Source organism: Lissotriton helveticus, chromosome 4_1 (genome assembly GCF_964261635.1).
Source record: "Lissotriton helveticus chromosome 4_1, aLisHel1.1, whole genome shotgun sequence".
NCBI classification, from domain to species: domain Eukaryota; kingdom Metazoa; phylum Chordata; class Amphibia; order Caudata; family Salamandridae; genus Lissotriton; species Lissotriton helveticus.
The window spans coordinates 1,858,785,132-1,858,801,851 of NC_136063.1; the positions used below are offsets into that span (position 1 = coordinate 1,858,785,132).

The window sequence follows — 16,720 nt, forward strand, 5'->3', positions numbered from 1 at the left end:
ATTGGCACTTTTGTCCACAAGAACGACAATACAATTCTCGCGTGGGACTTAGCCCATACGAGATTGTTTTTGGACGCCCGGCGAATGTTTGGGCTGTGCCGAGGCCAAGAAAATACAGCGATATTGAGTACCCTATGTTGGTTGACTATTTACATGATTTGACTGCTAAATTGCGTGTTCTTCACCAACAGGTTCATGATACCTTACCTTCAGCTTCTGTTGACGCGGGACATGCGATCCAACCCGGCGACTGGATTCTGATCAGGAACTTCCAGAGGTTCAAGAACCTACAGCCGAGGTGGACTGGTCCTTATCAAGTGCTGCTAGCAACGAGGACCGCTGTGAAAGTCTTCGGGAAAAAGAGTTGGCTGCATGCCACCCACACGAAAAGGATACCTCTGCCTTTACCGTATGATCAGTGGGTCCGGGAAGGTGTTGCCGATTCTGAGACTGAAAATGTCCCGAGATCTGTGCCTTTTAGTGATGCTCGTATGAAATGGACTCAGTCGGAACGTGCGGATGATGAAATTTTGCAAGAAGCTGTGCCGCCGCATTTGAGACTGGACACTACGCATCCGGAGATTCTTTTTCAGGATCAAACTGTGCCGAATAAAGAACATTATAGTTTAAGGCCGAGGTCTAAAAAAGAACAAATAAAGTAATATTTTTTTGTGTATTGTGCTCTCTCAGACAAGAGACTATTTTTCTTTTTGCTTTTTCGAACCACCATCCGGGTTCAGCTGCAGGGTCGTGGTATAAGACTTAAGGGGTGAACCGCGAATTGACGAAAGGTCTGTGGTTCTAGGTTGTCTAGGACTCCTGGACGCACACTTGAGTGAAGAAGGACAATTGCCGCGAGCAGCACGTTAGAGGATGAAGTCTTTTGTACCTGAGAGAGATGTTGAGAAAATAGACTTTAAAATGAAATTCTGTACATTGATACGTAGCAAATGTTTTATAATATCATGTTTTTAAGTATTACGACAGCTTATGTGGGATGGATTGTCTATGCTACACAACAGACGTTTGCACCCACTTCCCAACCTATGCTTTCTTACACTACTGTTTCTTTGCATCAGTTCTATACGTTGCCTGAACATGAACAGACAAGGAGGTCAGAATTTGTCAACAACTCGTTTATACAGTTGTTGCATCAGCATCAGTTAGTAGTGAATACCACTAACTGTTGGGTTTGTGGTCTTAAGCCGCATACGACCGATAAGGGTATGCCATATTTGGTTTTGCCTTTTTCTTTTAATGGGTCTGTGTGGGCTTTACAGACTATGTTTATGTATGCAAATGAGATACGCCCTTCACGTTCCCTTAAGGATAACTCCAGCAATAGTGCCTTGATAAAGGGAATAGTAGATAAGATCCGAGATATCAATGCATATAATGCTATCCCCAAGGATGAGATGCAGGCTTATGTTGGTTGGAATTTGACCGGATATAGTACCAGCTTGACTGAGAAGGAGAGACGAAAAAGGTCTCCCCCGATTTGAATTGTGCCCCATCAAGGTCATTTTTGATTGCAAGGCACTGGTCGAAATCCGAAAGCTCAGCTAGGTAAGAGTGTGTGTGTGTTCACACCTATGTCTATTCGTCCCAGACTTCTCCACCGTTCGTACCAGCTAAGGGCACATATTTTGTTTGTCACGACAGAGCATATACATGGTTGCCACCTGATTTTTCAGGTACATGTTATGTGGTGTTTTTGCTTCCCCCTACATATACTACGGCTCCGGACTATCATAGAACGAGATATGGTAGAGGGGTCTTCGATAAGGAAGATACTGCAGGACAAGAAGCAGGAGATTTCTTCAAGGGTTTTCTGCCCTTTTGGGGTCCTATGATCAATAGTGGGCATATTCGACAGCTTGTCCGCGTTGTTGAAGCTACTATTAACGAGACAGCAGGTGCTCTTAGTAATGTTACAGCTGAGCTTCAAGCAGACCGCCTTAAGACGTTGCAGAATCGTATGGTTTTAGACGTCATACTTGCAGATCGAGGTGGAGTATGCAAATTGATCCGATCTAGTTGTTGCATTTACGTACCAGATAATGCTCCTACAGTGTACCAAGCCATCTCTAGGTTACATAAGATCTCTGAGTCTATCCATGTAGACAAAGGACTGGTCATTGACGGGATGGTTTTGGGAATTGCTGTCTAAATGGGGATGGAAGATTTTGACATTCCTTGGTATGGTTTTGGCCATCCTTTTCTCTTGTTGTCTTTGCATCCAGTGTGGTCCCGCCATTTGTAGTCTTTGTGCTACTATGTGCGTTAGGAGACCTGTCCCGAGAGAAGTAGAGAATAATAGGATAATGCTACAGCAACACTTAGATGACCTAACGAAGATTGATATGATTATTGCCTACGTAAAGGCAAAAGGAGGGTCTGAGGTTCTGTAATTCTCAAGCCTGACTCCATTTTGTGTTGCCCTCACGTAGGCCTGTGAAAGAGGCCCGGCGAACAAGTGGCCTGGAATTCTGAGTTCATGTATACATTAACTCGGTTTCTTTCGACTCTGAAAGAACTGCAGAGAAACTGACCTCTTCACCTGAAACTGACCTCGCAAAGCCAATTTCCCTTGGTTTGAGCCTTGTCTAAGATTGCCACTTAATGTTCAGGACCTCGTTGACCTTTAGTTTCCTTGCACATGTTTTATCTTGTTCAGCATCTATTACTGTTTCCTTTATGTTCTGACATTACATGGGTTGTGCTTTTCAATTCTAAATTTGTCCGGCTTGCAAAGATTGAATTTGGGACATTCCTAATAATTAACTTTTGGGTTGGGTTACTGTAAATTGGGTTTTTGTTAATGTGATACTCAGTTAGAAAATGTGCCCTATTGGTTAGAATTTTGCGCAGTGGGTGTACATTTATAATGAGAATATGGTGTATAAAAGGAGATGTCTTGCTTTAGTAATTTGAAGAGTCTCCTAGGAATATACATTGTGATGTATTGTTGGGATTTCTGTTACTAGCTGCAGCTAATAAACTTGGTCTCTGACGCCACCCAGAAGTATTCCGTGTCTCTGTATACCAAGACAGGTGGAACCCGAAGATTTCAGGTGTGTCCCTGGCACCGCTGGGTTCTGACCCGGTTCTTCAACATGGCACACAAGCCAGAATCAGGGATGCAACAGGGTGTCAAAGTGACACCCTGTCCCCCTTGACAATTCTGTAATTTTACTGAATAATTGACATTGATTCCTATGGGCCTCAAGGCCCATAGGAATCAATGGCAATTACCGAGTCGGTAAATACCGATTCGGTAATTACTGAATCATACCGATTCAGTAAAAATTACCGAATTTTTACCTAAATCTCATTTACCGAATCTAGAATACCGAATCGGTAAAATTCGGTATTCTAGAGTCGGTAAATGAGATTTACCTACATCGGGCCCTAGATCTTGGAATCCCTCTGGGGTCCTCGGTTTAGAGTTGTAGGTCCAGTCCTCTTACCCAGGCAAGAGGACAACAAGAAAACGGTCAGCACAGTGGGGCAGCAGTCCTTCAGGGCAGCAGTCCAGCAGAGTGGCTGTCCTTTCAGCAGCACAGCAGTCATTCTTCCTTGCAGAGTTCACAGGTCTAGTAAGTGTCCTGAAGAGTTGAGGTCTGAGGTCCAATATTTTTACCTGGTGCTCACTTTGAAATAGAGGAAGCTTCTAGAGGTTTCCACACCTCTGAGGTGTCTGGCATCCCCTTCCTCCCTGTCCTTGCTCCAGCTTGTCTGAGGTCACAAAAGACCAGTGCCAACCCTTTGTGAGAGTGCTCAGGTTTACTATTGTAGTTAGTTTTTTGGTATCACTTTGTTTTTGTCTAGTTCAACTGTGTTTTGTTGAGGTTGTTTTTCGTAGTGTGTTCTTTTGTGTTGTAATCTTTTGTTACGCATGCAGATTTCTTCATAGGCCCCAGAAAATGCTTCTACGTTTCCAGCCCAAAGTAGCACATTCTATTCTCTTCACGTTCAAGCTCCTCGCACATGTCTACAAAGCCCTTCACGATGCCGCACCAGCACACCTGAATCGCCACCTCTCATTCCACGTACCCACCAGACACCTCCGCTCCACCGAACTGGCCCTTGCTGACGTGCCTCGGACCAGGATCGGGGGAAGATCCTTTTCCTACTTCGCCGCCAAAACCTGGAACACTCTCCTTCTCCACCTCAGGCTATCCCTGTCGCAGACACAATTCAGGAAGGATTGCAAGATCTGGCCCTTTCACTGAACCTTAGCAACCAGTAGGACCTGCAGCCCCTTCCCCCACCAGCGCCTTGACACCATCGCGGGTGAGAAGTTGTGCTTAAGAAATACTGATCGATTAATTGATTGATTCTATTAGTATCAAATGCAAATCAAAACTGGTGAAGATCCAAAAGTGCCACTGCCCAGATCTACATGATACAAATCAGCCTGAAACATGTCACTGGCCATCTCTTATAATAGCGCTTCCCAATCGCACATTATGTCACTACATCTGGCGTCTACACCAGGTGCCTTAATAATGAATGTACACTTGCGGCAGACCTAAGTTGTCCTTGTGGTCTATAAAATGTTCTATATGTGAGCGTAAATTGAAGCTCCCTATTCACAGAGTCTGTATACATTTATACTTTCAGATGGAATTTAAAGCTGCACACAACAGGCAAAGTGAAATCTATTCACAATCGTTGGACAGCGGCCAAGGTGGGGGCACTGGTAGCTTACGGGAAGCGATGGGCAGGTCTTTGGAAAGGTAATGAACAGTCACAGCATCATAACTTTATGGTTGTTCGGTAATCCTTTCAAGACCTCATTTGTGCACCAACATTTGCTGTTAATCAGTGGTGTAAGCGTGCAGGTTTGGTGACTGAAACATTCAAGCACCCCCACATATTTATGGGGATGTTGTGTAAGAGATTTGCTGCTCTCGAAAAATATGCTGTAGCCCTAAGAAAGGCAAAAAACTCAAATGTGTTTCCGCCTTAACCCTAACTATAAACTGGTGTACTATATTCCTATTTAAAATTTGTCAGTTTACAATTAAGCATGCACAAAAAAATCTATGATAGTCCTGTAGAGGCTCTGGAATGTCTGTGATAACAGAAATGGGCCATTATTTGCAAATGTGAGCTTATAAATCATAAAGGTACTTTTCTCTTTCTGCATTTTATTAAAGTTGTTGATACTTATTTTATCCAAGCAATGCACTTTTTTGGATTATAAAATACCTTCTTACGGTAATTGCACATATGTTTTCAAGAAACCATGAACCTCTCAACATTACACGGCTGTTTCTAATATCCCCATTTTGTTTTAGTTCAACCCTCACCCTTGCCCCTAAATCCCTCAGTGCAGTTCTTAAAAATGGCTGAAAGCCAAAGGGCAAGTCTTCTCCAAAATATTTTTCCTTTTGCCATAATTCTCAGTAGTCGGTATGTGCTCAGAACTGATGTGCCAGAGGGATCAGTTTTGCCTGTTTTATTGTTTGACCATGGCCAGAGGACTACAATGCTATACTATTCCACTAGATATTGATTGACTTTACTGTGGAATGAAAACCAAGACAAGAACTCGAAAGTCCTCATTAGAGACATCCATGCCTAAATGAAGAGGAGCCGATTAGCTCCTAGTTCCGACAAAAACTGCTGCTTCCGGTAGGATCTAAGGCATCTGTAGGTAAGCTAGAAGGGTGAAGTATCAGGGCTTGATCATGATTCTTAAAGAAAGCTATGGGTCATCTGAATTGAAACTCTGTAGCTCCACTAGATGCCTGAAGTCCAGTGATGTTGCTTTGATGCCCTTTCCCAAATATAAGAAGTGTGCACTGGGAGGAAAAAAATCTCCATTAATTACCAGTGACTCTGAGAGAACCAGGACGTTAGGAGCATTGATAGATGAAAGGAATCCAAAGTCAATAGAATGTGCATAGTGTAGAAGGATTTTGAGCATAATTTCACTTATATTTGTAAGACATGTTCAACTCTGGGGATTCTAATGGGATGTGCTCTACCTTGGGCTTGCATTTCTAGAAAGCACTACACACCCTTCTCGGTATTTTAATGTCAGCTATGGTTTAGTTCTTGTAGTACTGTCGAATTCTTAATTATGGGTGGTCCCTTTCTTGTGCTCAGCTACATAGACATGGAACAGAATGACTCAAATCATTGTATCACTTGCTGTAAATAGAACCCACATATGTATGCACCCAAGCAAGCCCTACATAGAAAACGCCAGTACTAATAGTCCATCTGGGACATGGACATTTCATTTACATTTCGAAATATTATACAAAAAGAAAAACACCTGAATTCCCAGGCACGACGGCACATTTGCCATTAAACATATCATGCTCACGTATATGAGCAACAGTGCCTGGGAGATCTCCAACCCATCTGCCCTCCCTCCAGATTAGAGGAATAGATAGCATATCTGTTGAAAGGTGATATCTGCTCGGTGAGAGGGACCAGACTGGGGAATGCCCAGTCGGCATTATCATAGGGTGGTCTCTGGGTCTTTTAAACCAGTTGTGGAGGGTTGACAGGGCGTCGGTTTTCTGGATGGACAGTTACTACTGGAGCAGGGTCAAGTCTGATTTGCATACTGTCGGGTCCAAGCTTAAGGTGGCATGGTGGACAAAAGATCGAAGGGCTGTAATACTACCCCCAGAGATTTTCATAGGTCAGAGGAATAATAAGCATTCCTGCCATCACCTTTGTGTGTTTGGGTTGACCAGCAGCCAGGGTTGCTCAGTGTGAAGGCATCATAGGTTGAAAGCAGTGAGGGTGCAAAGCACCCTAGAAACTGAGCTTGGGACCACTAGAGTGTTAAATCCAACACTGCCAACATATAATGCAAAATCATGTATTATTGATCAGTCCTGAGCAAAGCACAGAAGCTGTGTCAGTGTGAATCACAGGTCAGACCAACACTTGGTAGGCGTTTGTACAGAGGCACATTTTTTCCGCTATACTATTGGCGATACCAGGTACATTTAATATTCAGAATACACGACTACATATCCAATAACTGTACTGAAAACCACCTGCCTGGCCCATGTAATTTAGAAAATGTTCACCTACATGCCCATCTTGAATGAAAACATACATTCCAATGCACTGTCAACAATTTACGCCTATGAGACACGTGCAGTTTAGAGCATGCACATCTGGATGAGGTATGTTAAATGTAAAGCACACCTACGTTGCAAAATACTAACGAGAATGCACAACTACATGCCAATATACCATAGCAAATGTGATCTCCATAAATCAAAAACTAAAAAGCATGCACAATAAAATATAAATGAAGAAACAGCACACCTGGGCGCACATGTGAAGAAGGCACTGGCCAGCTAACAAAAGGAGGAAAAGTCTTCTATGTGTTATACACCATTTGCCACAATTTCCACAATCAGCCATTTATAGACACGGGTGTACTTACGCTCTTTAAAATACCCTTAAAGGTCGTTTTTAAGCGTGGCCAAGTGCAATACTTACTCTGCCAAGTGCAGGAAATGACATACATGATGAATCACAAGTGAGAGATAGTGAACATTCCATATTCGGTCAAAGGGGATTCCAAAATAAATTGTATGTTTTAATAGAAGAATTCTTCTGGATATCCAGCGATAGCATTTAAACTTCAGCCTGTAACAAAGGACTTAAAGCTAAGCACTTGCTGATGATGACTGTCAATAGGATCACGTCACAGGTAGAAACAAAGCAGGATTTGCTCAGCTTTTCTTCCTTGTGATGTTGACATTGATTACTTTTAAAGTGGGATAACAAGAGCAATGGCTGAAACAGGGGATGAAAATAAGCCCAATAGTAAAATGCCGTGTTAGGGAAATGGCCATGTAATAAAAGCTTATTCGATAAGCCCTTTAATATTCATTTTTTTAGAACATGTTTATAGTATTTTTATATTATTTTATTGCATCTTATGTTATTTTTTATATTTGTTCATTCATTTTGAAGGTGTGGCATGCTATATATATAGAGCACAATAATGTGGCCAATACCGAGAGTAACCAGTGGTGCAGCATTTTGCAAATGAACACTAATTAATTCATGAAAGCTAAATTTGGATAACACAAGTCGGTACAAGATGAGGTTATCAGGGCACACACAATAATAACAAATGCCCAATATTTACCAGGGCTTTGCACAGGCCCTATTGTGATGCAAAACAGCACAAAGTAGCAGCTCTGATTAACTGTCCAGAGCAAAAGGTGTTTTGTGCGAGTAAGGTGCACTTTCTCAGTCCAAAAACTGCTTTGCACCACTTGACTTCAAGGGGAGCATTATTGGGCGTGGATCAGCACAAACAGTTATAGGTTTTGACGCAAAATCCAATCTACTAAAATAACCCGATTGGAATTTGCATCAAACTTATTCCTACAGGAAGTTGGTGCGAACTAGGAGAAGTGTGTTGATTGTTCCCAGATTTCTGCATGTGTGACACAGCACAGCACAGCACGCATCCTGTGCATCAGATCCTGTTTTTGTTCACTCTTAGGAACTTTGCACTGCATGGCTGTGCTTCCAGAACAAATTCTAGGCTAGACAGTGTCTGCTTGCCTCTACTCCATGGTGTGTGGTTGTGTGTTCCACATTCATTTCTGTTTCTGCACTAGTGCAGGGGATAGCAGGGGATAGCACATGTAGCAGGTCAGTGTTAGTAGGTATTGCAGAGCACTGGGTTTTCCCCTTTATTCAATAAAGCCCAACAAACGTTGACGCTGCTGTGAGTTGTGTGGATATGTAGTAAACCAGAGCCTTAGTTAAAGCACCTGGCTCTCACAATTCTAGGCAAATGCCAATAAGGCTTGTTTTTGACTCTCCTTTAACATGTAAGTGGGTAAGGGGTGGTCATTTGAGAGCTGAGCTTCCTAGTCCGGGACTCTGGTTTTATGAGTGACAGCAATATAGGACAATGCAGGTGCTCTTGAAGTAATGCAGATGTGAAGCTGAAGCCAGAGGAGGCAGATGAGGATGGTGTTAATGTGGTCAAATTTACTATTGTCAGTAAAAAGTTTCTCCAGGCTTGGTGAGCACACTGAGAATGGATTTTTATAGAATGGCACATAAGGAATTGCCCCGGCCAACATGGACAGGGTGGGTGTTTGAAAGGCAGTTGCTGGGAGATAAGATTTGATGTTGTCGATGACCCTATCATGAGCTTCTAATGCAACTGGTGTCTCAGGTGAAAGCTTACAGACTATGTGAACGGCAAGTGATTTTGATAGAAGAGCTACAGGGGGGTTTGGTGGAAGACAATTTCAGGGCTATATAATCTATTCTTCTTTAGCTCCCACAAACCGCACTACACATATATACCAGAATGATGCATGCAGGCTCTTCACTGAGGTGCTGGTTGCAAAGCGACAATAGGGAAACTGTTTACAATGTCTTCCAAATATCCACCCTCTCTTATAGCAATGCCCCTATACCACCAACTCACTCCATAAATATGAGTCTGTATGTGATGTAGAATCAGAAAACGCAACCTGTCTTCTTAGGGGTTTAATTTTAGATTGACTACTCACATCCATATTTATTTTGCATATTTTACTGTGCTTATTTTATTAATCTTCACCAGTAGGTTGAAAGATCATAAAGTCAAAAAGGTGGGTGTTGTTCAAGTCACGCTACCACAGGTGCGCAGAGTAGTGTGACTAGAACAGTAGTCATCTGTTTGGATCATTACAGTCCCAAATATTATGAATATGTAAAATAGTGTAACAATGTATGACAAAAAATGTACCAATGTTGCTAGAGAGCACAGTCTGCATTACATTTTTTTATAGAAAATGAACATTTACATGTCCCACTCTTACAAGTTCCATCGTCAATGCATACCTAATTACCAATATAGTTTCTAGTCTGTTTAAATGGCAACTGTTTAAGGGGTCAGGTAAATTCATTCCTTGTGGAAGAAATGAAGACCCACAATTATACGATAGTTTTTCATACTCTCATGACTTACACCTACGCAGCCATTATTAGATTTTAAGATGCATTAGCAGCCACTATTTCCCACCCACTAGTTGTTATTCTGACATCACAATGCCCTTAATGGCTGGGGATTTGGATTGGAAGGTAACATTGTAAAATGGAATATCACACTGTAGATAGACTGTTGAATATCATTATGAATTTGACTAATTTAATTATAATTGACCAGACACTATTTGTCACTTATTTCTGAACTGGTAAGTGAATGGCGGTAGAGTCTATTAAACAAAGTTTTAATCATCAGGCCTTGAGGTCACATTCCCAGTGGTTTAATAAAGAACTCATAGTATCACAACATTGCAGAGGAAGCAAATTCTTAAGCTTATTTGACACCTGGTATTGTCTAACTATGATGAATGAATCGGAAACTAAAAAAAAAGAAAAAGGTTAGTTAACTTGAAACGGGAAATAAAATTATTACAACAAACAGTGGATTTAGAAGCTAAAATATATTTCTTTTCTATTGTATGCTGGAGGGAGACAAGGAGGTTATGGGTTTTTGAAAACCAGGATGTTAGAAGCAGGTACACAAGGGATTAGTTTGTTTATTCAAGTGTGTTGCGGTTAAGGACTGGGAAAAGGAGGTTTTTAATTTGAATTTAAAAAGGGTTTCTAGCGCGATGTTTACCAGGAGGGCGCATCGAGTTATGCGAGATGGGAACTGGGGAAGTGTCAGTGGGGAGCTCTAAGTTGAAGGATGGGGCAGTGAATATCGTGTTCAAAAGCCTTTACAACAATATATATTTTTTGTTATCATTCTATGGGGGATAAGGTCATTAGAGTAAAATGTTTTGTCGCAATTTTGTTGGGGGATAAGGGTAGTATGGGTAAATGTTTAATTGTAAAACCAATTCGTATATGAAACTGTTAGTTGAAACATATATATTGAAATATACTTTTAAACATCACAGATACCCCCGAAGAAGGTCGTGGGTAAATGACACGTCTGGTAAATCATGAAGTTTCCACACTTGCTTGTGAATAGGCCCGGATGGGCAATCTCAGAGCAGTAATACGCATGAAACATAGAAACTTTTTGCCTCTGACGTGATGGTTAAAAAACTGAGGAAATTTGGAATAAACTGGAAGAATTTGACAAAACTATGGAGTATTCGTGAATAGTGTTCAATTGTGTGCATATTGCTGTGCAACTCCTTCGTGACATGCACACAGCGTGCCACAATATGGACTTAAGCATCAAACATGCCATTGGAACTCGAGGGCGGTATTTAGAAAAATGGAAAACTAGATGAAAGGTAGGTATGGAAACCCACCTACAGAGGTGCCGTATGTGACTTTATAGAAATTAGTCAATAATGTAGAACGTAAATTTAAGTACTTGAACCAAATATAATTGCATATAGGGTTGCCATAATTACAGGAATTGTAATGTATTGCAATGTAAATAGAAATTTTTAGCACGTGATTAACCAAGGGCGTCTTAGCACAAGCGTTCAAAAAGAAACCACCAAAGCCTAACCAGAGATAAAAGACTTACTTATATGTCTGAGAAAATAAGCCAGGTTTTCACATTTTCCTAAAGTGCAATAGATTGGATTGAGATCTTACATTTAACGACCAAGAGTTCACAAAATTGCAATCTAACTGTTAGGTATTCAGTGATTTGTGATGAGCCATGATCAGGTTACAAGTCAGTAACTGGGATCCTGGGGGAGGGCATAGGAAAAAGAGGAAGCAGGAATTAGTTGATGTTAATGTCCTCATGATCAGCAGGAAGGAAGGAATCAGTGTTAGATGCAGATGGAGGTTATTCCAGAGTATGCGGGAGTCGCAGGAGAATACCTGTTTTAAAGTGCATGTTCTTTCAATCTTAGTTCTCTAGATTTGTAGTCAGGCAAATAAAAGTCTGTGATTAGAGAACATAATTTACACAAATTATTGTATGTCCTAATAAACAAGAATTGTGGTGACTTGTGATCAAGGCAACTTGTCATTAGAAGACCAAGTCAAGTTAGGTGCATCTTCACATTTGGCCAAAAATAAATTATCTAGGCATATTCAGGGTTCTGGGCATGCATTATTACATCTTGTTTTGTTAGATAGGTAAAGTGGGAGTGGTGTCATTGTCTAGGCAGGGGGGCATATTGCTAGTAATTGATGACCGATAAAAGTTTTACTAACGTTTGGTCAAACCAGAATATTTATCATGGGTCTATTGAATAAATATTCCGGTTTTGGGTAATAGAGCAATTTAATTTTCTTTATTCAAACAGCATCTCAATGTCGTTTTTAAACAAATCACACAATATAGGTCTTTACATTAAACGTAAAGGAAGCATTATGATCATTTGGCCAACCTAAATTACTCTTTTGTTGAACATAGTTCAACATTTAACACAATGGGCTGCCATAGTCTTCAGGCAGAACAGACAACCTGTGCAATCTGTCTCAGTTTTACTACACCACACATCTACAGATGATGCATGGGTTAGAGCGAGGTTCACCTCTGGAGGACTAATGTTCACTAACATCAAGGTGGATAATTGTATTACACAAGATGAATGATTTAGGCTAATCTTATCTTAATCTTTATGATCCTTTTCTTTTTTTCCACATGTATTTATTGTTGATAAGCCGCACACTGTATAATACCTTTTTACATGTATTGTTTTAGTCGTTCACATAATACTGTCAGGCCAAAAGTGTAAATGCAATTCAAATCTTAAGCCTTGCTAGTCCCTTGCACTGGCTTCACTGGTTTTGTGTATGATGAATTTGGAAAAGGAACTTTAGACACGCATCAGTTTCCACCTCGACTTGGATAACCCTTTCGGAGTTAGATATGGACAATTGTGCTCGATGGGGCCAGACTCCAGTGGGTTGAACAAGGCTGGAGAAGAGGAATGCCGTACACTTTTCAGTATTTAAGATTTCTAAAATAGATATAATAATTATCATAGAGAGATACTATTTTTATACAACCAAGTTATTAAAGTAGAGACTGTTAACAGCAAGTAAGGAACTATCAATATTGATATCTTGTGATTACTATGTTGGAGGCAAAATGTTTGATGCTTAAATATATATATTCATTGTGCCAATGATATAAGACTTTGTATGGAAAATACAAAGATTAATTCAACTTGCTGTTCCCTGCTGTTGTCCTTTGGAAAGCTCCCTGAATCGTATCCATTTTGCTGATAGTAAAATTTGAGAACACTAACAGCTCTTTATCAAGCATCTCTGAAATTCTTGATTAGGCTTCAAATCTGATATAATAGTGCTAGTGTAGATTGTTTGAAGTGTATTTTTATCCAATTCCAGGTTACCCTTTCCAAAACATTTTTCATTATTATACTTATGAATGTGATACAATTATTATTTGCCGTACACAGAATCTGCTGACCTGATGATTTTCAAAGTTGAGGAACAGCCATTTATGCCAGATATCAGAGCACAAAAGGAGCAGAACCGTTGTGATCCTTGCAAATCACTTTTGAGAATTTATTTTTTACAAAATCCACAAATGTTACTGAAACTGGCATCTCCATACATGTATCACATTTTGAATAGCATACCAACACCTCCTCTTCTATTAAAAAAAACTTGCTCTTGGCACCAACCGGGTCTTTGGACTTAGATGGCCTCATCACGTAAAGTGAGCCCGGTAAGGGTTCATTTGAAACAAGTGGTTGGATCATAAAACTGTTTTGACTGGTGCTATTACTGGAAATACTTGGTGCAAACACCATCTACCACCATATTATGGTGGCAGATTTGTGAAAGTGGTAATGTATGAAAATAATATTTGTGCATATTTGTTGTGTTACATTTTGTTTTAGTGGTAATGTGTTTTAATAATTTTGTTATGCTCTGTTTTTGTGCTCCATTGATGGGTTGCTGTGGTATTGTGGTATACTATGTCTGTTGTGCTGCATTCTGTTTTGGCTTTTTTGTGCATTGTGCCATATTAGATTTTTGTTGTCTTGTTATCTTGCTTTGTGTTCTGCTGTTGTGTTGTAGTCTACTGTGGTCTGCACTACATTAAACAAACTGTGCTACATCTCCAGCCAATACATGAATATTCCATTAATGTTCCAATGACACAACAACCATCACCACTGTCTAAGACTGTGACTTAGCATAGATCCAGCTCTTCAGCTACTTAGAAACCAGCCAGCCTATAACTGTGATACAGACCGTGAGACGTAGAGCTATTGCAGTCAGGGAGCACTGGAAGTGTTCATTTAAGAGAGGTTTCTAAATGCTCTATGTACTATATAGTATATAAAACTATATGCAGTATACAATGTTGAGAATTGCACTTGCATACCTATGTATTGTTGAAAAACACCTAAATTCCAATATACTCCCGATACCATGCAGCCACATAACACGTATGATGTAGTGAATGCATGAGTACATGTCAATATGATATAGAGAACAATTTACTGGACATATACTATAGAAAACTATCACTTACTTATCTATATTCTTTACAAAAGGCCCATGTATGTGTTATATAGCATAGAGAATGCACACACACATGTCCATAAACTATAAGGAGTGCACACATGATTGCACCTATGTGTTTTTAGACAGCGCACAAATATGCGTCCATATGCTTTAGAGAAGTTTTACTTGCTAAAAAGAATTCACAACTATGTATCACATATTATAGAATATGCAGATTTACATTCTGCCATAATACAAAGAATGAACACCTGCATGAACAAATAGGCTAGAAAATGAATACCTGCTTCACCATATACTTTTGAGAAAGAGTACATGTTCTAATATGACAAACAATTTGTACCTACATTTGCAGATATAATAAAGAATGGACACCTATACACGTCAGACAAACTGCACCTGCATGACCATATAATATGAAGAACATAACCTATATGTCCATTTAATAAACATAATTCACACCTACATGTCCATTTAATAAAAGTAATTCACACCTACCTGTCCATATAATACAAAACATGCAGAGCTACATGTCCATATATAACACAGAGATATATACTTACATCTACATATACTGCAAATAATGCACACCTAGATGCCCATATACTATAGAGTGCACACATACATGACCATATATTTTAGAAATGTTTTCCTGCATCTCTACATACTGTGAGGAATTTACATCTAGGTGTCCATTTAATGAAGGGAATTTATAGCTACATTTCCATTGAGAATGCACAGCTATGTGCCCATGTAACATAGAGAATATATACATGCATGTCCATATACTACAAAGAATGCACTCCTAGATGTCCATATTATGTAGAAAGTGCACACATATTTGTCCATACACCTTTCAAAAGTTGTATCTGCATTCCCATATACTATGACGAATACACACCTACATGTCCAATTAATAAGGAAAAGCACACCTACATGGCCCTTGTCATCCATCTCGTTATTGGTGAGTTTTACGCGATCAAAGCTGATGATTTGCCTCATCCAGGTTTCTCCGGAGCACGGTGAGTCTGGGTGGATGTACAGCCGGGGTGTTATACACGAGTGGTCAGTGTTTCCCGCCACCATCCACTGGGAGCTGTGATAGACATACCTGCAAAACCAAGCCACACACAGTTTTAGATATAAGCGAGCAGTAAGAGGAAGTGAGAGAGGAGATATCGTTGAAAGGAAAAAGAAGACATAATCACAGGAGCATTTCCAAACCTATAATGAGTACATTTACATTTTTTAAACTTTCTATATCCATAATGTTACTGTATGCTATCTTTCTGTCTACCGGTGTGTCTTTCAGATCATCCTTCACTCATCCAAGTCAGTTGCCCAACTGTTCATCCAACTGTTCATCCATCCATCCATCAATCTAAACATCCAAGATGCCGCCATCCTGCCACACAACGTACACACTCATCCATTAATCTGTTCGTCTGTCCATCCCTCCATTTTTCTACCTGTCCATCAGTCCATCGAACCCTTCATTCACCCATCCGACCATTGTGTACACATCCACCCCTCTGCTCTGCCACCCATCCATCTCCTATAACGTATATTTTTATTTTCTATTAGCACTCCACCAGGACGTGTTGTTTCTGATGTTATTACTTCTTCTCTGTTATACCCTGAGGTTGACAAGCACAATACTGGTACATTGGAACTATTGTTTCCTAAGTATTTATATCAATACATTTACCCTAAATGTGTGTGTGTCTTCACTAATATTATCCCTGCATTAGCACAATCTAGCCACACCTAACTGCTGCCCTCTGTTTCTTATGTTAATCACTCCCACAGCTCTAAGTACAGTCGATGCAGCTTGTGTAAAACGTTTCTGATTGGGCAGATACGCTCCTAAATAAAAAAATGCGTTCTAAACTGTTCAGGCTCCATTGGTAAAGAGAGTTGCTTGCCTCCTTCTCTAGACCCGTGGCCAGAGGGACAGGTAACCCTCCCGCACTTCCTCCCCCCACAAAAGAAATGCGCGCTGGCATCTGAACATTCATTATATTTTTTGTCCAGCACCTGCACCGTTCTTGAAACTATCTATATTTTTACATATGGCAGTGGCGGCGTCAAACCATTTCATTTCTCTCAATTGGGGGTGACCCCTGGCTGCAGGAACCCCATAGTTGAAAGGGATCACAACGTCGGAATGGCCTACAGGGCAATCAGGCAGTACACGGTGAGGTTGTTATGTTATGTTATGTTAAAATCAATTTGTAGAGCGCTCGTACGCCCGTGGGCTTCATGGCGCTATAGGAAAAGT

The 16,720-nt window shown here is 40.4% G+C and overlaps 1 protein-coding gene across 2 annotated transcripts in view; it reads right to left on the reverse strand.

Moving 5' to 3' along the window:
* TBX22 (T-box transcription factor 22) overlaps positions 1 to 16,720 on the reverse strand; it is a 333,889-nt gene that overhangs the window by 47,525 nt on the left and 269,644 nt on the right. For both annotated transcript variants that reach the window (XM_078685923.1, XM_078685922.1), the window contains exon 4: positions 15,376 to 15,550. In XM_078685923.1, coding sequence (XP_078542049.1) covers positions 15,376 to 15,550 — 175 coding nt within the window. The remainder of the gene's footprint in view (positions 1 to 15,375; positions 15,551 to 16,720) is intronic.